At 50.1% G+C, this 22685-nt stretch overlaps 1 protein-coding gene across 1 annotated transcript; it reads left to right on the forward strand.

Moving 5' to 3' along the window:
* Positions 1-6294: 6294 nt before the first annotated feature.
* Positions 6295-9655, forward strand: RBM15 (RNA binding motif protein 15). Its single transcript, XM_062594793.1, is given in 2 exon segments — positions 6295-6473; positions 6475-9655. Coding segments are annotated over 2 exon segments (3150 nt in total). The 3' UTR covers positions 9446-9655.
* Positions 9656-22685: the final 13030 nt, after the last annotated feature.

Raw genomic sequence — 22685 nt, forward strand, 5'->3', positions numbered from 1 at the left:
CCCCTACCAGCACTGGAGCTGGTCAAAAGGAGATGGGAATCTGTTCATAGGTGATAGGGAAGAGAAATTGGTGTTGGGCTGCCCATGCATGGCAGTCTCCCTAGACTGGAGGGGTCTCTGTCATCTGGGCTCCTCACCTGCCACAGAGGGTGATGCACTTCAGCACGACACCCTTTCTGCTTGCAAAGCTGTTGGGATGTAGGGAACATGTTGCAAAAACATGGTGTTTTCACCTTTAGAGCTGTAGAAAAGATGCCTTGATGTAACAGGCTATCCTGGAGGACTGGACGTGCTGCCCAGCATGATGTTGTTCACTCCTGCAGCAGCTGGACCTGCATCACAGGAAAGACATGAGACAGGACACCCTGGAGCCTAAATGGAGGTGGGGGACTTCTCATCTCTGTGACACAGCGCTTGGCATTGCAGGGAATGAGGTGCTAATCCTTATGGTGCCGTAAAAGAGACACAAGGTGCCCTGTGAGTTGATTGACACATAGGACCATCTTCTCTGTACACTTGTGTAGACACTGGGCCCTCTGCAGGCTCCTGCTCAGCTTTAGTGTGTCCTCTCCCAGCTGCTGGTCCAAATGGGTTGAGAAACATCTCTTGCTGCAGGCTGTGTCCTTGCTTTCCTCCCCAGTGGGACAGCGGAGAAAGGGCCCTTGTCTCAGCTACTCAGAGCTGGGAGTCAGTGCTGCTGGTCGGCTTTTCACACTGCCTCTTCCTCCTAGAGCAAGCGCCACTCATCTTAAAAACATCATGCTTGGCTGTCATGTTATAGCTCAGAGAGGAGATGGGGGGCCTCTGCCCCCCCCATTTTCCTCATATCTCCCAATCTCTTGGGTGCCTGTCAGGTCTTGAATGGAGGCCAGGAGCCCCACCTGCTTATCAGTAAGGTTAGGAGCCAGGCCTCGGACATTTGGATCAGCTTGAGGTCCTCTCATCCAGAGCGGCCACCTGTTTGCCAGCAAGACACAGCTCGTGCAAGGATGCTGCAGCGCTCGCTCATCACGTCATGGCTGTGGCAGCGTGTCACTGTGCAGTCACATGGCAATGACTCGAGCAGAGGCTCCAGCCATTTAAAGGCATTGGCCATCCTGGATCATTGTGAGCCTTGGCACAAGCACAGATGGGTTCGGTTCTTCTGGGCAACGCTGTTCCTCCCGAGGTAGGATGGTCTCACCTTTTTCTCCCCGTTTCTCCACCCAGAGTGATGATGGACCAGCTTGCTGTCCCTGGCATGCTCTTTCATCACAGGGTGTCTGAGTGGAGGATGATGATATGAAATCAGGCTCCTTCAAGCACAGTTAGTGACTGTAAGCCAGAAGCACTAGCTTGCAGTGGGCAAATGGACCGGGGATGGGACACTTTCCAACAGATCTGCAGCCCATGGATGTACCCAGCCTCTCTGGGTACCACTGAGCTTCCTTGGTTGGCATCCCTGCCCCAGGAGCAGCAGGGCCCTGCCTTGCTGCAGTGACCTGAGAAGAACTGCGCTGAGGGCTGCAAGGGCTTGGTGCTGCAGAGATGAGTATCCAAAATCAGGTGCCTCCATCCTGTATGGACATTAGTGCCCTGAATGTAGCCATCCTTGGAGCATCCTCAGGGAGGACAGCTGGGGCCTGGAAAGGGCAAGAGTCTGAGATCATGGAGAGAGCCTGGGAGCTTGCTTATGGGTTAATGCCCAAACACCAGTCGTCTTTTGAAAACTGGTCTTTAGTGAAGGACGTGGCCCTGCAATGCGACCTTGGATCCCCAGTCCCTGAGGCTGCCTTAATCCTCCCTGTACTTTGAAGGGTTATTCCTCCCTTTCCATTAATCTCTGAATATTAGGTGGAAAGTGAACAATTATTGTGCTAATGGCTCCATAAATTCCTTCATTACTTATTAAACTTGAGCACTCCTTGCTCAGCTGAGAAAAAGATAAAATGGTGATGAAAAGGGCTCAGAGGGTGGCAGGGGTTGCGCCAGGACAGAAGGCCCAAACTCCTTGGAGCAGGCCCCAGTCCGGGCTGCAGGCGGAGGGGCTGGATCAGGCCTGGGAATTCACGGGCTGCCGCTGCCCTCTGCCGGCAACAGAGCTGGGCCCGGGGGGCTCCCTGTTGGGACAGGCTGCAGCCTGGGCCTGGGGCTGTGATGAGGTCCTGGGAGCAGGAAATTGGGGAGCCCCGGGGTGGAGGGAGGGAAGGGAGGCAGCCACCTCCTGCACTCTTTCCATGATCCTCCGCTGGGGACCAAGGTTGTGCAGGGAGAGCGGGATGCTGACGACGATGCTTGTGGAGAAAGTATGCAGTAGGGAAGGGGTGAAGGGACTGTCTTGTTGGGGAGCTGCTGCAAAAGTCGTCCCCAGAGTCTTTGGGATGGTGCTGAACTGAGCTTGAGCAGGCAAGAAAGGAGCCTGGCTTTTGCTACCGGTTAACTCAAGTCAGTGCCTCGCTCCTGATTGACCTCGGAGTGAGGCGCAAGGATGCTGATCCCTGCCCTGTGCAGGGATGAGCTCCTGGTACCCAGAAGAACAAATGGGCAGTGGGACCAGTTCCTGCCTGACCCCTGCAGGTCAAGCGAGGAGTAAAACCCAGAGAAATTCCTTGTGGTTGACATCACACGTCCAGAGCAACTGTCACTATCTGGGCGTAATAGGAGAGGAGCTGATCCAGCAGATGGGACTGGCTCAGGACTTGAACACAACCCAACCCAAGTCCTCTGACACTGCCTCTCCATAAGACTGCGAGTGCATCCCAGCCACCTCCTGCTCAGCTGCAGAAAGAAATCGGCTCCCTCCCTGCTTTCCTCGAGGTGCTGGGAGCTGCCTTGCAGATCGGTCTGGGCCACTGCGGAGATCATTGCGAGAACTGCATTGACTAACCACGGAAAGCTTTCACCTCCCCTGCGCTGCGCTCAGGTCAAAGTGCAAGACAGCTCACTTCTGGGACGGCAGCTCGCGTCCCTGGAGTGCTCTTGTGGCATTGCTTAAGTGAAGCTAATGTATTTGGATGTCTCTAATGGCCAGCTGAGGTGCAAGCGCTTCATCTTCCTGCAAGTGCAGGAAGAAAGTTAGCCTGCTTGAATACCAAGCTGCAGAGGCCAAATACCTCCTCAGTCGAGGTACTCGCGAGTCTTCTGCCAGCGTGAATCAGAGGCACTCGGAGTGGTGATGGTTTGGGATGGAGCCTCTCCTCCTAGATCAGGTTGACATACTCGTCTAAGATCTTCCCAATCCAGACTTTGAAAATGAGACATACAGTTAAACTGCTAGAGAAAGGCTTTTGCAGAAAATGGCGAGTTTCTTTGGTTCTGCAACATCCAAGTATTATGCAGGATCAGTCCAAGTCTTCAAAAGGTCCTTGGATGCCCAACTCCCATTGACACCAAATGTAATTAGATGTTTATATCTAGGCCGTGGGCTCAGGGGCCATCTGGCACCTTAATTATTTATACATATATATAAACTCAGACAGTACTCTTTATCCAGTCTGGGCCTGGGGGGAGATTCCTGCTCATGCTGTATCATTTCTCATGGCCTGACAAAACATGCTCTTTTCCAGGGCTCTTTTTAGGTGCTGCATTTCCTTTCGCCAGTGCCAAAACTTGCTCTGAGAAGCCTCAGTCCCGCCGAACCGTCAGTGACCAGTTGCCTGTTGCAGAGATCTACATCTGACTGCGGCTGCCGCAGCAGTGGAAAAATCCAGGAGGAGAAGATTCCCCGCTTTGAAGGAGCGGGCTAAAAGGAGGATTGAAATCAGATTAAATGACAGACAGAAGGCACTGTCCCTTTGGTGATGTGTCCCATTGCTCACCCAAGGTGTCTTTTAAACTATGAGTCATCAGCAGAGGAATTTCAATTTCTGTGTTTCACATACAAACTGAGGCACCACAAGGAAGCAGTTAGGACCTTGGCAGATTCTGGGGAGTTATGCAAGTCTGCATCATTTAACTGTTTAATGTGATGCATTTCCTTTCAAGCCAGTGGAACTGTTCCAGTTTTTACCAGATGCACCCTCAAAGATGAGCCTGAAATAAGGTAATGTAGGTGTCCCCACATTCTCCTCACACCCCCAAATAAGGGTGGCCACGGAGTGAGACTCCTTGGTGCCTCGGTGATTCTCCAACAGAAGCCACGGGAAACCCAGAGGGAGAACCAGCTGCGAGGGGTATTTATGCTGGGTGTGGGTGCATCTGATGCAGACCAAAGCGGTGGGATTTTCTGTGTTAACTGGGATCTTCTGCTCCCCGAAGCATGTTACAGGCCAGGCCTCCCTTCTAAATTGATTGAATCCTGAGCCCCAGCAACGTTTGTGACAGCCTTGGTACTGGAACTGAGACGTTTCTGCAAAATGCTAACACCTTGATGGAATGGCATTTTTTTCAAGGCAGAAAAATAATTGCCAGAGCATGTTTGTTTGCTTGTGTCTCCCCAGGAAAGCAGCTTGAATTAGCCACAAGCAAAGGTTGCAATAAGCCTGTTTGATGGATTCTTGGATGATTCTGTGTTTCTAAGACACCCAATATTCCTCTGTGCCTGTGACTCTAGCCCTCTTTCGCATACCTCCGTATCACTTTATCTGGGTGATCCATACCCACCTAATTGTATCTGCCTTCCATATATTTTAAGATAATTATATCCGCATGAGCCGAGCTTCTGTATCACTGCAGGCCTGTCTCTGATACGCGTGTTAGGTTAACTCAGTGTCGTTACAGAGGAAAATCTCATTTTCAGGAGCCCGACGTATATTTCAAACACAATTCCTCTCATTCCTCGGCCTATATTTAGATAGCTGCTATTTACCCACCATTTAAAACCCACCCACGGTTTCAGGAACCTCTGTGTACCATCGCTGTCAGAAGGCGATGATGTGACAGGGAGAAAAGCAGTCTAATGGCCTGCTATTAAAAAAAACTGACTCAAATCCCCTTCTGTTGGATCAAGACGTTCCCGGGGCGCTCTCCTCTTCCCGTGGGTGACACGGAGATCCAGGGGCGTTGCAGTCCGATACGCGGCGAGGCACCGCTGCGCTTTCTCCCGCGCAGGGTGGCGGTTACCCAGCGGGGCCGAAGCAGCGCTGCGTTAAACCCAGCTCTTCCTCGCGCAGTTGCAGGTCGGAGTTTTCCTCGGGCGTCTTCGAATTTCCAAACGGAGCATTTTGAGGGCAGCCAAAAGCAAAGTGTGGGTAACTTTCGGGCACCCACGGAAGGAAAAGCCGCGGGGCTGCGGAGGGGAGGCGGAACGAGGTTTGGGAGGCCGGCGGGAGGCAGCGGTAGCTCTTCCCTCGGGGGCGGCAGGGCCCATCGCCGCTGCGGGACACGTTTCCGCCTCTTATTTCGCAGGCAAAGGGGAAGCTCGGGTGGGAGCGGGAGGTGCCGGGGGCCCACGCGGCGGCACCCACCGAGCGGGAGCCTGGTCGGAGCCGCTTTGGTTACTGGAATTCGCTTCGCACAGACGGTTTTTGTGACAGAAAACTGCACACGGTCTGAACTTAACCAGTCACGAGCGTGACTACCGGCTAATCACGGGGCCTCCCCCTCCGGCTGCGCCTGGCTTTGCGCCCTCGTGCCCCCGCCCTGCTCGCAGGCCCCCGCGGCGCCGGCCGCCGCCGCGGTCCCGCTCTGAGGAGAGCGGAGCAGCGCCGCGCCCCGGCCCGCCCCGCGCCCGCCGCCGCAGCGCCGCCGCGAACGCTCCCGGGGAACCACCCCCTCTCTCGCTGCAACCAATCAAAGTCAGAGCAAGCGTGACTGACGGGCTCCTTAACCTATCCACGAGCCAAGCGGCTGCGCCCGATCAGATGCTTGGGGAGATTTTTTTCGCCCAATCATGAACGAAGGGTGGAGCTTGGGTAGCAGCCCGCGCTTCTTCGGGAGAGGCGTAGATTTCAGCCTATCAGAGCAGCAGAAGAAAGGTTACCAGTGGCCAATGAGGAAAGGGGGCGGGGTTAATGCAGCTCGCGAGAATTTGAGCGGAACGATCGGAACCCGCGTCTAAGCGACCGGACCAATGGGAAGCGGCGAGGCCAGGCCAGGACCGATACAAGTGGCAGGCCGGCGAGCCAATCAGAAAGAGGAGGTAAGTTCGCCCAATAGTCAATGAGCAGGGGCGGTCCCCTACCGTGGAACCGTTATGATTGACAGTACGGGCTGCCCAGTCAGAAGGCCGCTCTCGTTCCATCCGTCCACTAAGCAAACGGGGCGGGGAGAAGTGTGAGCGGGCAGTCTCTTTCCGCGCCCTCCTCCCGCAGCCCGCGGGGCCGGCCCGGAGAAAGACAGCCCGCTGGGCCAATCGGAAAGGGCAGAGAGGGGGGCATGGGCGGGCCTTCCGCCAGCGAGGCCTGGCAGCGCGAGCGCCCGCCGCGCGCGCAGGGGGGGCGGGAGCTGGGGGTGACGCGGGCGCCGGCCAACGAGGGCGGCGGGCCCGCGTTAACCGGCCAATGGGCGCCGTGGGGGCGGGGCTCGTGGCCGCGGCGGCTTCCAAGATGGCGGCGGGTGCGTGAGCGCGGCGGGTCAGTCAGTCAGTGAGGCCGGCGGCGGGGAGCGGGGTCGGGCGGGGGGCGCCCCGGGGGCGGCCGCCATGAAGGGCAAGGAGCGCTCGCCGGCTAAAGCCAAGCGGTCGCGGGGCGGCGGCGGCGCCGGCGAGGACTCGGCGCCCTCCTCCTCGTCGGCGCGGGGCGAGCGGAGCGGCAAGAAGCCGAGCGGCTCCGGCGGTTCCAACGGCAGCGGCGGGAAAGCGGCGGCGGCGGCGGCGGCCTCCGGCGAGAGCAACAGCGGGAGCAGCCGGCGCGGCCCGCACCCGGACAAGACTGGCCGCGCCGGCAGCCGCGAGTACGAGGCCGGGGCGGCGGCGGCGGGCGGCGGCAGCCGGCACGGCTACAGCAGCAGCAGCAGCAAAACCGCGGAGCCGTCGCGGAGCAGCAGCAGCCGCGGCGGTGGGGGTGAGTCGCGGGCGCAGGCGGCGGCCCCGTCCTCCTCCTCCTCTTCCTCGGAGCCGGGCGCCGGCGGGGAGTACAAGACGCTGAAGATCAGCGAACTGGGCTCGGTGCTGAGCGACGAGGCGGTGGAGGACGGGCTCTTCCACGAGTTCAAGCGCTTTGGCGACGTGAGCGTCAAAATCAGCCGCCTCCCGCCGGGCACGGGGGCCGCTGACGAGCGCGTGGCCTTCGTCAACTTCCGCCGGCCCGAGGACGCCCGTGCCGCCAAGCACGCCCGCGGCCGCCTCGTGCTCTACAACCGCCCGCTCAAAATCGAGGCCGTCTACGTCGGGGGCGGCGCAGGGAGCAGCCGGCGGCGCAGCAGCCGTTCCCCGGCGCTGCTGGACAAGGAGTCCCCCTACGGCACCACGGCCGTGGGGGTGGCGGCCGCGGCAGCCGCCGCTGTGCGGCATCCCCCGGCTGGGGCAACGCAGCGGGCTTTGTCGCCCGCTGGTAGCGGAGGAGCCCTGGGTTACCGAGACTACCGACTGCAGCAGCTCGCCCTAGGCCGCTTGCCGCCTCCGCCCCCTCTGCCCAGGGAACTGGAGAGGGAGAGGGACTACGGAGGTTTTTACGAAGCGCGAGTGCGGCCGGCCTATGGGCTGGAGCGCGTGGCCGGTGTGGCGGCTGCTGGGGGCTTCCGTGGAGGAGGAGGGGGCGCCGGAGCAGCTGGCGAGGAGGAGATCAGCCCCGAGGATGACCAGAGAGCCAACCGCACGTTGTTCCTGGGCAACCTGGACATCACCGTGAGCGAGTCAGATTTACGCCGAGCCTTTGACCGTTTCGGGGTCATTACTGAGGTGGACATCAAAAGGCCAGGCCGTGGGCAGACCAGCACGTATGGTTTTCTTAAGTTTGAAAATCTGGACATGGCGCACCGAGCCAAGTTGGCCATGTCAGGAAAGGTGCTTCTACGCAACCCCATCAAGATTGGGTATGGTAAAGCCACTCCAACTACCAGGCTCTGGGTGGGTGGCCTTGGGCCCTGGGTGCCCCTGGCTGCCCTGGCCAGGGAATTTGACCGTTTTGGCACCATTCGCACTATTGATTACCGCAAAGGTGATTCGTGGGCCTATATCCAGTATGAGAGCTTGGACGCGGCGCAGGCGGCGTGCACCCACATGCGTGGCTTTCCCTTGGGTGGGCCAGATCGACGACTCCGCGTAGACTTTGCCGACACTGAGCATCGGTACCAGCAGCCCTACCTGCAGCCTCTGCCGTTGCCACCTCCTGCTCATTACGAGCTAGTGGCAGAGGCTGCTGCATTTGGGGCTCACCGGGGGGCTCCACCAGATCCTCTCCGGGGGGCCCGGGACAGGACACCACCGTTACTCTATAGAGACCGCGAGAGAGACCTTTATTCTGAGACAGAGTGGGTGCCTCCGCCACCCCCTGTGCGGGACAGGAGTAATCGGGCAGCTGCCTATGACCCACTGGAAAGCCTAGAACGCCGTCGGGATGGTTGGTCCTTGGAGCGGGACCGAGGGGAGAGGGAGTTGGGCAGTAGTAGTAGGGATCAACCTAGGAAACGGAGACTGGCGGAGGATGGAGGACGGCACTTGGACCGTTCTCCGGACAGCGAGCGTTCCTCTTCATCCCGAAAGCGTCACTGCTTAGCCACAACCTCTCCCCCAGACCGCAGCCCTGAGCTTGTCGGAGGGCGGGAGCGCTATAGTAGTGACGCAGAACGTTCCTCCCGTTTGCTTCTGTTGGAGCGGCCCTCGCCTATCCGGGAATCGCGCAGGGGGAGCCTGGAGCGAGGCCAGAATGAAAAACGTGACCGCAAGAATTCCGCTGAAAGAGAGCGGAAGCATCGCGCTTCTGCGGCAGCTGCTGCGCAGGAGTGCAAAAGTCCAGCCAAAAAGGACGAACGCGCTACGGAAGGAGGTGGCGGAGGGTCGCGGCTCAAACCTCCGCCTCAGAAACAGCAGCAGGACGGAGCGTCGCAGGCCGGGGGAGCCCCCAAGCTGTGCTTGGCTTGGCAGGGGATGCTTCTGCTGAAGAACAGCAACTTCCCGTCCAATATGCACCTGCTTCAGGGGGACCTCAGCGTTGCCAGCAGCCTCCTCGTGGAGGGAGCAACTGGGGGTAAAGTAGCTCAGCTCAAGATCACGCAACGTCTTCGTCTGGACCAGCCCAAGCTGGACGAGGTCACTCGTCGTATCAAAGTGGCAGGTCCCAATGGATACGCCATTCTTTTGGCTGTGCCTGGCACATCAGACAACCGCTCCTCATCTGGAGCTAGCGAGGCTGCCACCACCTCCACCCAGAGGCCACTCAGGAATCTGGTGTCGTACCTAAAGCAAAAGCAGGCTGCTGGGGTGATCAGCCTCCCTGTGGGGGGCAACAAAGACAAGGAGAACAGCGGGGTCCTGCACGCCTTTCCACCCTGCGACTTCTCCCAGCAGTTCCTGGACTCCACGGCCAAGGCGCTGGCCAAATCAGAGGACGACTATCTGGTCATGATCATTGTCCGTGGGGCATCCTAAGGCCCTCGTGTTTTCTGTACCCAACCCTGCCTATTCCTCCACACAGCCCCTCCAGCGTGTGCCAGGTGCTATGGGATACAGCCTTAGCCAGCCCTGTCATTATTTTAAATTAGATCTTTGTTTGTAGGTAACTTTCCCTGCCCGTTTTTCTGTTACTACATTTTTCTATAAAGTTAGAAGCCAGAAAGGTTGGTTAGCCATTAGTGTGAATAGGATATTTTGAGAATCTCTTCTCAGTGGGGATAGCAGGGAGCTAGGCCTGCTTTGATTTACAAACGAAAAGAAAAACAAAAACGGGGGGTGGGGGGGAGGGAGGGGAAGGGAAAGAGCAAACTCCCGCCTTTTTAATTTTGATTTGTGTCCTTTTTTCATTTCATATATATTTTTTTTTAAAGCAAGTTGAATAGCTTGTCCTCTAGAGTTACAAACCTAAAAGACCAGATTTAAAGCACTCGGTAGTTTAAATGGAAAACAACACACTTAACAGTGGACTGGTGTCAACTCAGTTTTGAGTCATTGAAATTCTGTGAAGGCCTCGGGCCAGCAGCCCTCTGGCCTGACTGATCCCTTTCCTGAGGAGCCTGGATGGTTTGCCTTTGAGTTGCATGGCTCAAGGTTGATTTCCTTCAGGTGGCTAGCGCCTGCTCTTGGGTACACTGCAGAACATTAATTCCTTTATTGGGCGTTTGATGATTTCATCCAGTCCACCAAAATGCATGCACTGAAAGTATGCTTTTTAACAGGTGTATTTCTCCTATTCCTCTGAGTTCTGTCGTATCCCATATATGCACTTTGGGTTTGTAGCAGTGACAATGTTTGGTAAATAGCTGAGGACTTTGTTACAAACCATGAATGTCTTGTGCTTACTCTCGTATGCAAGAAACAAGGAGGTGCTTTAAGAATAACTTTAGTTATATTGTGGTTTTTTTTGTTTGTTTTTACTGCCTTTTTCAAAGAGTTGCAGGTACAGTGGGGTCTGGTTCCACAGTGCAAACTCTAAGCAAGTATGCTTCTCTCCAGAGATGGCTTTTAATTCTGTAATAATTTAATTACATAAAAGTTCTCATTATCGTTTTACCTCTTTGTTAATAGCAAGAAACTGCTGTCTGCTAGGGAATTTTCAGGTACAGTACAGTGGGCATTACATGAGGTTTTTTATAGTTATCTGGACTAAAGTGTTTTTAGCATCTTGGAGAAGTATTAGAAATACTCCAAAGTGTTGTGATTTGATCTTTTGTTTTTAGGATTCTATGAGGAAACAATTTACCTTTTTCAAAGAACTTTTTTTTTTTTTTTTTTTTTTTCCTTGTGCTTTCCCCCCCTTCACTGGGCACTTTTCTCCCGTTATCTTGGACACTTTGCTGATACAGGCATTTATGAGGGAAGAAGGGATCTAAATCCCTGTTCTGTTCTACAGTTGAAAGGGGGCTGCAGCTAGCTTCTGAACTGAAGTGTAAATCTGACTATATCTATTTACACTTTATAAGCCCTAAAATGTAATCTTGCACTTAAAGCCAGAATGTAATCTTGCACTTAGCCACGTTTTCAGAAACTTGGGCAACGTAAAAGCGATGCTGTGGATCAGTAGATCAGTAGATCTTCCGGTATCTTCCAGGGCAATTGTAACAAGGCTGAGCAGCAAGTTAATTTCTGTTTCAGCTTATGTGACAAAAAATTCAAGTTCAAAATGTAGACTAGGTTGTATGTGAAGGAGGAGATGTCTCGAATGCATTTTATAGACAGAGCAATTGCTTTTCCAATGTGACCACGCTTGCTTTAGATTCACTGTCACAGAAATATGAAATTCTGCAATATCGCTCTGAATAGTCACCCTTCAGAGGAGTGCTCCATTTTTTTTCCTTTTTTTTTTTTTTTTTTGACAAAAATGAGTAGATGAATCCCAATCATCACGGTGAACTTAAATGCGGCAGAACATCCTCAAACAGGTTTTAGCCTTGTGGCTACTTTTCTTTCTGAAAGGAAGCATACAAGCCTCATCTAATGCTCTTAAATATTTGATGGTGAAATCCAGGGTTTCTGGGTTGTTGTCCTTCAATGTGAATGTAATAGATGGCAGATTTCAGCTGTTCATCTTCCTATTAACAATGAGAATTTTTTGGAAATGACACCAGTAACGCAAATAACTATGTTGTAGAAGATACAGCGTATTTACCATTTACTGCAAAGAATGTCTGTTTTAATTCCAGCAGGTGTCTATGTTGTGTGTTAGCATGTAATCAACACTGCTGCTAACTCACTTTAAGTGTTTCTTGCATTTACAGTGAGTTCTCTCATTGCATTTGACGCAAGAGTGCAGAGGTTTAAAGGAAAGCACCCTTTAACTTGAACCACTGGGAGTTCAAATCTGTCCATGAACCGTGAAAGAAGCACTAACCTTGTTTGTGTTCAACACTTAAACTTGTGAAGAACAGTGCTTGTTATGCTGGTATGCAGTAGACACCTGTTTTTTTAAAAAAACCTACAAAACTTGGGGTCAACGTAGCTTGTCTAAATTTAAAAGCAAAATACTTTTTTTTTTTGACAGATAGCTGGTGAGGCATGAGAACCCTTTTCGAAAGAGCATCCTGCGTGCACTTCCGTTGTTTCCTTGTAAAGCAGCAGTGGTTGTATTTGCCACTGGCTTTTATGAGTCCAAATTGTGCTGCACTGGAGGGTAATATGGAACAGGCAAGGCTGTATTTGACTCCAGGTTTTTTGGTTCTTTATTTAATGGAGTACCTGCTTCTTTAAATCTGGTTTATTTGTGGTTGCTGCTCTGTTTTGAAAGCAAGGATTTTAACACCCTTTGAGGGTACTTAATGTCAAAACATAGTTGACTGGCAACATTTTTTTTTGCCGGCACTTAGTCACATGCTGCCATCAGGTCTAGTACAGCTTTGTTGGCTGTGCTTTTCCCTTAGGCTATGAAGTGTGCACCATTGGAGTAACTGTCCACTAAAAGTCTTCTTGGCCAGGGCTGAATGCAAGTAGAAGTCCATATTTAATACCACTTCTGTGTAGAGCAAAACAGATGTAGCAGACGTTAGCGCTCTAGTTATATTTGGCATTATGTCGCTCTAGTAAGAGCTCTGGATTTCTTCGGATGTTGTGTGCAGCTGATGTTCCTATATTTTTCATTAGTTACAGTTTATTGAATTAGTGTGGAAAAAGGATGTCCTTTTCCTGAATCATTTCATAGTTGTGCTTTATGCTTTGGGGGAAAGAACCTCAAATGACTCATACTTTTGTTTAAGATTTTAGGTTTTTAATTGGAAACTTTATGCAACTTCCTTGGCTGCTAGCCAGTGGCTTTGTTTGCTCTGGTCTAGCGTATGGTCTGCTGTTCACTGGCCTGCGGTGTGAACAGTGAGGTTACCTTAAACTACGGGAATTTTCAGGCTCCTCAGTTGCAAATATCGATGCATCCTTGTGAGCATCGGAGAGGGAGAACGGAGTTACGTGTCAGACTGACAGATCGGTCCTACTACCCTCTCTGTTTTTTAAAAAGGACGTTTAAGGACTGAAACTGCTTTGGAGACGACATGCCCAGCCTCCTGTGGAGGGCAGAGAAGAATGTGTAGATGTCTTGAATTGGTTCGGGAGACATCTGGTTGATGGCAGCTTGAGATGAAAGTACTTAAGTATTAATGGGGGGATGAGTAAATCAAAATTGTGAAGATAGGCTCAAATAACCTGAGGACCGAGAGAAAATTGCTTGGAATATCTTAGTTCCTGGCTTTGCTAAGAAAAAGTGTTGAGAGCAGTACTCCTAGCGAGTCTGCCGTATTCCTATTTGAACAGAAACAAGAGTGGAAGAAATCATTGCTGTGTGACTAGAGTTTTGGGGTTCTTTCCCCCTCGTCTCCCCCCCCCCCCCTTTTTTTAAATGACTTTCTTTGGATAACAGCGAAGGACAGATATTCTAATGAAATATGAACTTAATGATGAAATACTTTTTGTATTAGGCTTAAAGCAGACCATATTGTTCTGAGGATGGTTAATGGAATATTCAACTTCATGCAGTTTTGTTTGTGTGAAAATGATGGATGAGAAATATTACTTGAATGGTAACAATTTTAAATTGTATTAGGTGTGTCTGATTTGACCTATAATATTGGAGTTAGAGTTATGCAGCAAAATGAGAACAAAAGATAAACTTGTAACACTACACTTTGTATTTATGTTGATAAGTTGCCTTCAGGAAATGTTCTTTGAGGAAAGTCAACTGAATTATTTATAATTCCGTCGGTTTTTCTCATGGTTGATTATTTTGATGCGTCCCATTAACTGTTAGGAAAGTTGAATAATCATTAATACTGTAAGCCTAGTTTAACATTGGTCCAAAAACAGCCCCTGCACTACTTGTTATGCATCTATACATAGAAGGTGACTTCATTTCAAGATTTTGTGCCCGTAGGTGGTATTGGTGCTTTTTGAAGTCCAAGTAGAATATTCAGAAAGGCCTTGTAGCTCTTTTATGTTCATCTGTATAATGTTGGGAGGGGAAAAAATCTGTTGTATACATTTGTATTGAAATAACATTTTCTTTCCTCCTGCAAGCAAAGCTGGTGGACTGCAGAAGACAACAGCATGGGATTCCAAGCTCTCATGGACCTTTGGGAAGAGCAGCTGTGGCTTGTGTGGAATTTACATGGGCCTCTTGATGGAAGAAAGCTTATCTGTTTAGTATTTGTGCATTTTACTAAAATGGCAGCTTTAAAAAAAAAAAAAAGTTGTGTATCTGCTATTGTGATGCCAATGCCCGTGTTTTAAGTGGAAAAAAAAAATGACCTCTTTGCTTTGTGCTGTGTACACAAGATTGCTGGAAAAGTAAAGGAATACCCTTTTTATGGCTCACACAGCTTAAAAGTAGCTGTCACTCAAACATGCGCTCACAGTTGAGCTGATTTTGTTTCATTCTAAATAAATTGTTTCTTTTGAGGAAAATGGTTTTTCTGCCTGGAAGTGAATTGACGACAAACGTTTGACCCCTTTGTTTGCAGCGGAGGGGTACTCGCTGCTGCGGCTCCATGTTTGCTCTGATAGTTGTGGGTCTTGAGCAAGAAGCAGGGAGACCGGCGCTCTCGCGTTGACCAGCCTGTCGTACCAAATCCGAAGAATCTAGTTCGTTGCGTTGCTGTGGCACCCCCTTTGGTTGCAGTGAAGGGGGTCACTTGCTGCTTTACTCCTCATCTTTGCGAGGAAACGGTGCTGATGCTGGCATGCAAGAAGCAGGGAGGCACCCTGCGTCTCAGAACGGTGTACAAGTCTGGGGCTTCGCTGGTTTGAAGAGCTGGAGTTCCTGAATTTTAAGTTTCTGATTTATTTTGTTCACCCAACTCGTTTGGCTTTAGTTTTGATTTTTTTTTTTAATTTTGAAGAAAAAAAGTTTGAAATTGCTTTGAATCTTGCACGTAAACCTTTGCACCAAATTGCCAAAAGAAAAAGAGAAATAAGTTCTTAAAAATGTTTAAATGATGTTAATAAAGCCTTTCCTGACATACGCGAGGCGCTCCTCCATCTCCAGGGGCTTTGCAGCAGTAATGCAGTGATGGGTTTAGTTCTGAATGGATGAAGAGTTCCTGAGAGCTAGAGTTGGTAATTTAAAACCTTTGCGTTGGTGTCAGTGCCTTATTTTGACCGGTTTCGAAGCAAATGTTCCACACGCCTCGGATGTGCATGCACCCTGATCGCGTCCCAGGTACGGCTGCATGTTTGCTTGCAGTCTCCTCAATGTGTAGTACAGATTGTAAAAGGAAAAAATGGAGGCATCCCGAAAATATTGTGCGCTGTAGTTCCTGCATTATCCTGTATGGGGGCTCCTGAAGGCTGTTCCAGTACAGGAGTACAACTCCATGTTTGCTGCAGGAGACTTCGGGGCACATTTGACAACAGCAGAGACCAAGAGGAAGCTAACACTGCTGCATCGTTGGCTTCAGAAACCTCTCGTGTTATGCTTGCCGGTCTGTTAGAATTAACTAGTCGCTGTCTGCCATGCAGATGAAGACACCTTGAAATCGCAAGCTTGCCCTGATTGCCTTGACATACTTTAACCTTCTGTGGATTAAGAACCTAGTACTGTCCTGTAGCCGTGCAGGCTGATTGCTAGGCAGCAGGTGCTTTCCTACAAAAGGATGCCATGGTTGTGCTCTGCAAGGTGTCTGTTCCTGGGGCAAACAGCCGTGTAAATCCCTAAAACAGGTAAGGGGCTCAAAGAGGTTGGGCTGAACTGTAATGTAAATGGAGATGATTTTGTTGTTCACCTTTTTCTTTTGATTCTTGTGTCTACTAACCTTTACTAACTTGTTCACTTGGGTCAAGGTGCCATTTCCATCCACTCTGAGGATGGGAGTGAAGGATCGAACTCTTCGGTGTAGCTTCTGTGTTTGCTGTTGGTGTTCCCATTAAGGAACACAAAGTTTCTCTACCTGCCTGGTGCAAGATGCTGCTCGAGTAAAACTCCAGGTTTTCAACTTGGCAAGCTAGAGAGCTGGTTTTCTGAATTAATGAACTGTTTGAATTAACACCGACTTAACCCAAAACACTACCTGAGATTTGTGTATATGTGGATGTGGAAGCCAAGCTGATGATTGGGCAAAGCTACTTTGTTTATGTTCGTGGGATGTTGGCATAAATCAAGCTGTTCGTTACAAATGGGAACATTTTTAGATATTGCTGGCAGCGAGAGGAGGAAAATGGGTAGGGGAAACCTCTCGAGGCGGGCTGTTCTTTCAGAAGTTGCTGTTTATTGCAGTTAAAAGTTTGTATTTTTGCAATGTCTTGTTTCATGTGCTGTTGAGATATGGCCTCTGGATGTGGTATCACTTGAAATGTTGTACAGAAGGCTTGGGGCTCGTGGCAACAACGGGAGGCGTTTCTGAACCTCCTCTCCTTTAACTCACAGGGCATTTCACGCCAGCGGGAGATGAGTGATCTGTTAGTATTACCCAAATAAAGGAGATGTTTTCAAAAACAGGTTAGCTGCTTGGGTTTGTGTTTCGGGGTTGGGTGCTCTCCCACCTTTTGGTTATGCTTCAGCTTGTTGTGTTACAGCAAACGGGCTGGTGGTGGCTTTTCCAGAAAAGATCCTTGTCTCCGACTCAGAATTTGCTGTGTATTTAACCAGAAGATTGTTTTCAGTCTTGTATACATTATGTATTTGGGTGAATTGTAGGTAATTTGGGGACGTGGTTGGTACAGGGTGGTTATGCTATGGCTGCTCTGTAACGGTGGGTTTCTTCGGGTTATTTTTTTTCTTTATTATGTACTTTGTGTGCTCCTCTGCCTTCTGGATTGGTTAGCGGGATGTTTTACCTGCCAATTTTACCTATGTTTTTGTTAAAGCTAGTCTCTTTTAAGGGTTAACAGTGCTCTGTGCTCTATATGCATCATATTAATTTGGTTAATGAGACTTCAGGCAAGCAGTCTGGGGAAAATGGATTTATAAAGAGAACCGTTTAATTAACTGCACTGCAGTGTAAAGTGGTGCAAGAGGATTAGATGGGAAACTGGTTATTTGATTTCACACACTTCTCGAGTTGTGCTTTTTTACCAGCTACGGCTGAATTATAACTCAGTTTAATACGTCAGACGGCCCAGATTCTGCTCCTAGCTATTAGCAAGATCCTGTCTGCGTAGCGCTGCTGGTTTACTATAAAATGGCAAATGCTCTCTGAGGATGTGTTCTCGCAGTGTGTCCTGGTGCGAGTCGATTGGGCAAGTCCTCTGCAAAAGGGTTAGGGAAAAAAGTGGAACGAAAATACCTTTGGCTGAGCTCTTTTTTTTTTTTTTTTTTTTTTTTAATTTCTGGTGCGTCCACTTCTGTAGTTGTCTGCTAGCCGTACGCCCGAGTTTAATCACAGTTTGCCTGAGAACTGGGCGAGGAAATCTCTTAAGACCCAGTAAGCTCTCGAGGGGCTTGGTTGACTGAACCCGGTGTGGTGGGTCGCCCGGCGGCGGCGAGTTGAAGCGTGGGCCCTGCGTGGGAGCCAGTTGGCGTTGGTCCGGTTTGCGTGCGCTCTGATGAAGTTGGGGTGCTTTTAGTAGGAAGGAAGTTCCCGTGGTGACACACGTTCCTTCTGTTTTGACAGACCTCCTTGTCTTACTCCAATGATGTATTAATTCAATGGGCGCTGATGCGATGGTGCTGCCGTGGGTTAATGGGTTACTGTCTCTCAGCTGAGCTCTGCTTGTTTGCCCTGTGCTTTGGGTTTTAAGCTAGGCGGTTTTGTCCCGGGATTAGGATGGGTTGTGTGCGCATGTGGTCAGCTTGCAGAGATGAGCTGATGAGCCGTAAGTTAATTGTGGGGGACGGATATCTCAGCCGCTCATTTCCCTGCCTTGACCTTCATACCTAGGTTTGCAATGTGATCTTAAGATCAGAGTCTATAGATTTTTAACTCGGTTTTTGCCATCTTCAGTATTTCCTGTACTCAGATACAATGATAGGTCAGACCTACTTTTAGCAGCGTGTACTAATTAATCTGGAGGGAGTCCTGTCTGGTGTCTTGAGTTGGCCGTTTTCCCTGTGATCTCTGCAATTTGTAACGAGCGTTTAGGGACGTGAGTCTGTATCTTCTTTCACGTGAAAGTGTTGCACTTAAGCCTGTCGCATTAGGACTTTAGTATGACTCGGGACCCCGTTTAGGGTGGAAAAGGATTTCTGGTTATTAAAACCCGTGTCATTGAACAGGCTGTTTGCAACGTTTTGTGAAAGTTATGGCTAAGATCTGGCTGCTGGTAGAGGAGAATTGCCCTGTGGATGGTGCTGCTGCTTGTGGTCCACGAGGCCAAGGGATTGCTCTCGGTCTTTGACTTCGATATAAGCCGGCTAGCGCCTGTGAGCAGAGCCGGGCGCTTCGGTTCGGCGAACCCAGGGCCTTTGCCGGCCTCGCCGGAGCTTCGGCGCGGGATGAACCGTCGCACCGCGGTCGCCGCCGTAGCTGAGGCACGCGGGGAGGGCATAAATGAACAGTGCGCGGGTGGATGAGCAGGAGGCTGCATTTTTCTCATCTGCCACCCCGACTTCCTTCCCGTTGCGCTAAGACGTATTTCAAAGCAAATTGGAAGAGCCGCATTCCCAGCTGTCGGATAGCTTTTAACAAACGCCTCGGCCCTTCCCTGTCCCGGAGAGAATCGGGGCAGAAGAGGCAGCAGCTCGGGGAAGGCTGGTTGCCCGCGTGCCCTAGCAGCAGGCTGAGACGGTAGCGGTGCTCGCTGGGCTCTTGAGAGCCCGGCTGTAGATGCTGCATCCGTGAAACTTGCCCTCGCCTTGGCCGTTTTGTCCGTAGCTCCCTTTCACTGCTCGGCTAAAGGCTTGAGGGATTAGAGAGGATTTATTGGAGCTGCGTTAGTCACTAGGGTGTCATAAAGATGCCCTTTGGCTCTTCTGAGCCAGAGCGCGGTCCTTGCCCTGTCTCGCCGTGTGGGTCGTACCTGCTGGGGAAGGTTTGTAGAAGTTTGATGATGACTTAGGAGGCAAAGTCTCTAAATCACTTTGGAAATGGAGACTTTGACCCGTGAATTACGTCTCCCTTGAAAACTGTCCATGGGCTTGAACAAGAGCTGTTGATCTTCGTGGTCACCACAGACTTGAGACTTTTTAAGAGAGGACCCGGCTCTGTCAATCTGTGTCTTAAAGCTAAAACTTCTGGAAGGATTTTTCAAATGTCTCCATCTTAATTATTCCCGTTAGGTTAGATGATAAATCCCTATCAACTTCAGTGAAAATAGTTAATAGTTATAGTAGTATAGAAATAGTTGAATGCTTTTTTTAAAAGAAAAAACTCATGTTCTATGGAAGCTTTCATCTGTCTAGAAGTAAATCTTCATTCAGCTATGCTGACTTTCAGTGCAATAACTTTCTGTAGCCCATATCCAAGTGATAGGAGAGATTCGGCTTTAGGATGTGTTTCAGACAGGGAGGGAAACAAACACCAAAAAAAAAAAAGATTAAAAAAACAAAAAACAAAAAACCTCAAAGTTCTTGTTATCAGCGTGTGTAAGGACAAGTCAACAGTCAAAACCGCACACGGTATCTGCCAGACGGGTGAAGGAAGAACAGCCGTGCTTCCTGTTGCTGGAAGGTCATGTTGTCATATCCTTGCTGAGCTGTTTGAGATTGTTTTTTGCTTTGTTCTTCTGAGTGAGGGCAAAAGCAGGAAGCTCAGAAGCATGGTTAGATGGAGCACCTAGTTTGGGGTGGGTTGTGCATCTCCATTAAAAAGAAGAAAAAATATAGATGTGTCCATGAAACGTCCTTATTCTCCTCTAAACTATCCTTGGAATTACGTAGACTTTTTCCCCGAGAGCTAATGAGTTTCCCGCAAAACTGCAGAGCGGTGGAGGAGCGTTTCACCCGGCATCGCTAGAGGCGATCGGCATTCGTGCGTTTCGGTGTACGATGAAACGAAGGCACCGGGAAGCGGACGGCTCGAGATCGCGGGCGGTCGGCTCAAGCTGAAAACTTCCCGACGCGCGTCCTTTCCTCCTCCGAGCGGCCGTTCGCTTCTCGGGCGATTCGCGCGGCTCTCGTCCGCGTGCGAGAGAGAGAGAGAGAGAGAGAAAAAAAGGCTGAAATTATTTCAGCCTGGCTCTTGGAGTGGATTTTTATTCTGTGATACCGGTGGTTGCTTAGCATGTGCTTGACATCAGGATAAGCTTGATCAGCAGCCAGCTTTGGAGAGGAGAAACGTGGCAGTGCCGGGTGGGGGTTCTGGTAGGGTTTCCTTTAGGAAAAGAGGCGAAATATGTAGAGTAGCAGGGAGAAGGGCTTGTTCTGTGCAGTGAGGAATGGCTGAAGTTGTGTTTTAAAATCTCTACCTGACTTTGGATGACCCAGAGCAGGTTTCTGCAGATAAAAGAAGCGGGAGAGGAAACGCTACAGCTGATACCGGAGCCCTAAAAAGCCTACGACGACTGTGCTTTTATATCAAATAATTCCGGTATGAGCTAAGGATTTATGAAGTGGACTCTTCAGCGTGATCTCCGATTGCGCTGGCTTCCATAGCTTTTATAGAAAGAGCCAAAAAAATCTTAACAGCTTAAAAAAAAAAAAAAAAAAAAGTGTGAGTTATCTTGTATCACTTCTCTCTCCTCCTTGGCCAGAGACCTAGAGCTCCTTGCACAAGTATTCTTGGGCACTCTTTTTTTTTCAAAAAAGTGTGTGTATGTATGTGTACATATATATATATATGTATACATACATGTACATATATATATATATTTTCTCCTATAACTTACATAAAGGATAGCAGCCTTGCAGGCAGGTTGCTTGCACTCTTAATTATACATTCCTCAGCAGCCTAAAACAAACTACTGGTAGCTAATTAATTCTTAACTCCGGCATCATTTCCTTGAATTTCTCGCTGGCCAAAAGTGAGTTCGTGTTTTGTTCTCCTCTTCCTCATCTCGTGCTAAATTTAAGCAGGAATCAGGCTGCGAGTTCCCTTTCTATTGTTACTAAGAAAACTTTTTATTTAAATAATGTCCCTTTTTTTTTTTTTTCAGAGGCACTCAAGGAAGTTAGGCTAGCTTTCTGTGGGAATGCAATGACTATTGGATGCTGTTTCATTAGGCTTCTTGCAAAAAAAAAAAAAAAAAAAAATCAAAACCCCGTTCATCTCTCGGAGAGATCGCCAGGGAGCTTTGCTGCCTGGCACGTAGCTGTTTCTTTTGGAGAGATGATCTTTATCATTTGGTCTTGGTACCATCTTCCTGGCATTAATTTAGGAAAGTGGTTTTTTTTTTTTTTTTCTTTTTCCAAACTTTCTTTTCCATCGTTGTAAGAACTCAGGTTATCCATGAGACCTCGCAGGAGCAAACGATGAGCTCCGGGATCTTACACTGAATGACTCCGGACAGAGAGCTAAGTTAGTCGTTAGTTTTCCAAGGGCTTTTTATTAGTTATTTATTTATTTACAAGTTTAGGGTGTTTTTTTTTTTTTTTTTTTTTTTTTTTTTTTTTTTTTTTTTTAATCTCAGGAAGATCCCTGATGGCTTGTTAGCAGCTTCTTTCCAAAGCAAAGCGAGTACCGAGATGATGCCCAAGCGGTGTATGTGCAGGTCGGGAAGCACGAGGGAGTCCCGGCCTCTGCTGTTCAGCCTCCAGCCTTGCCGTGGGCGCAGGAGGGGGGTCCGAGGGGGCACCGGGCGTCAAGCAAAGCTATTTCTGTGCTGAAGATCGTATTAAGCCATCGCTGCTCACTTTCTCCACCGCCCCCGTTCTGCATGGGAGCAGGCACCGAGGGGATTTGCTAGCCAGGCTAGGAGATTACAGCTAGATTTCTTGCAAACTCGCCCGCGTCTCGGCAAACCCTGCTTTAGCGTTTATCCCTAGTGGCACGCGATGCTGTTTGCTGTGCAGAAACAGCCTTCTGAGGCTGAACTCGGCTGGGATGGAGAGCCTTCCTCCGGGCGGGCGTCCTCGTCGTCGCGTGTTGTGCGCGCTTCGCAAGTAAATAAGTGGCTTGAGCTTTTGGAGCTGCGAGGAGAACTAAAGCGTCCGTTCTGTGCTTGCCTTTCCAGCCAAAGGTGGGGGAAGAGAGGAACGCATCTGACCGCTGGAGATGATCCCGAGGTTGCGGCAGCGTAAGGAGAAAGGCTTGAAGTCCCTCTTGCTCCTCCTTCCACCGCGACCTGACGGTAGGAGTGCGTGTGCGGCGGCTGGGAGGATTTGCGGGATTTTCCGGAAGCTCTGGTGGGGCTTGGTTTCCACAAGCTCTTTGGACGGATAAGAGGAGGCCGTCAGAAATACCGTGCAGTAAAGGTTTGAGGAACATACCTTGCCTCTGCTGAATATTTTCTCGGGCAAATGCTAAAACCAGCTGGTAGAGCCAGTCTGCAGGGTAAGATGCCGTGGGAAACGGGAACTCCTGAGCTGGTTGCTCTTTTGCAGAGGGTGCAAGCACTTTGGAGAACGATTTTTTTTCTAAATAAAGGAAGGAAAGCAGCGTCAGGTGTTACTCTGACGAAGAGCACAAGCGAGGAGAACAGGGGAGAGCTCTCTTCCGTTAACCCCCCCGAGGTTTTGATGGCCAGCGGGGCGCCGCACGCGCGTGTGCGTTTAGCCCTTCTCCATCCAGGGCTTGGTTTGGTCGCTGCGCCGTTACGCAGCTAAAAACGCTGCTGAGCTCAAACGTCTGTTAGAGAGATGCAGAATTTGGGGCTTTTTGAAGCTTCCAGTTTGGGAAACCTGAAGGCAAGCCTAAGCTATTAAAGCCCGAATAGTTCCTATTACGGC

This window comes from Rhea pennata, chromosome 25 (assembly GCF_028389875.1).
Source record: "Rhea pennata isolate bPtePen1 chromosome 25, bPtePen1.pri, whole genome shotgun sequence".
NCBI lineage: Eukaryota > Metazoa > Chordata > Aves > Rheiformes > Rheidae > Rhea > Rhea pennata.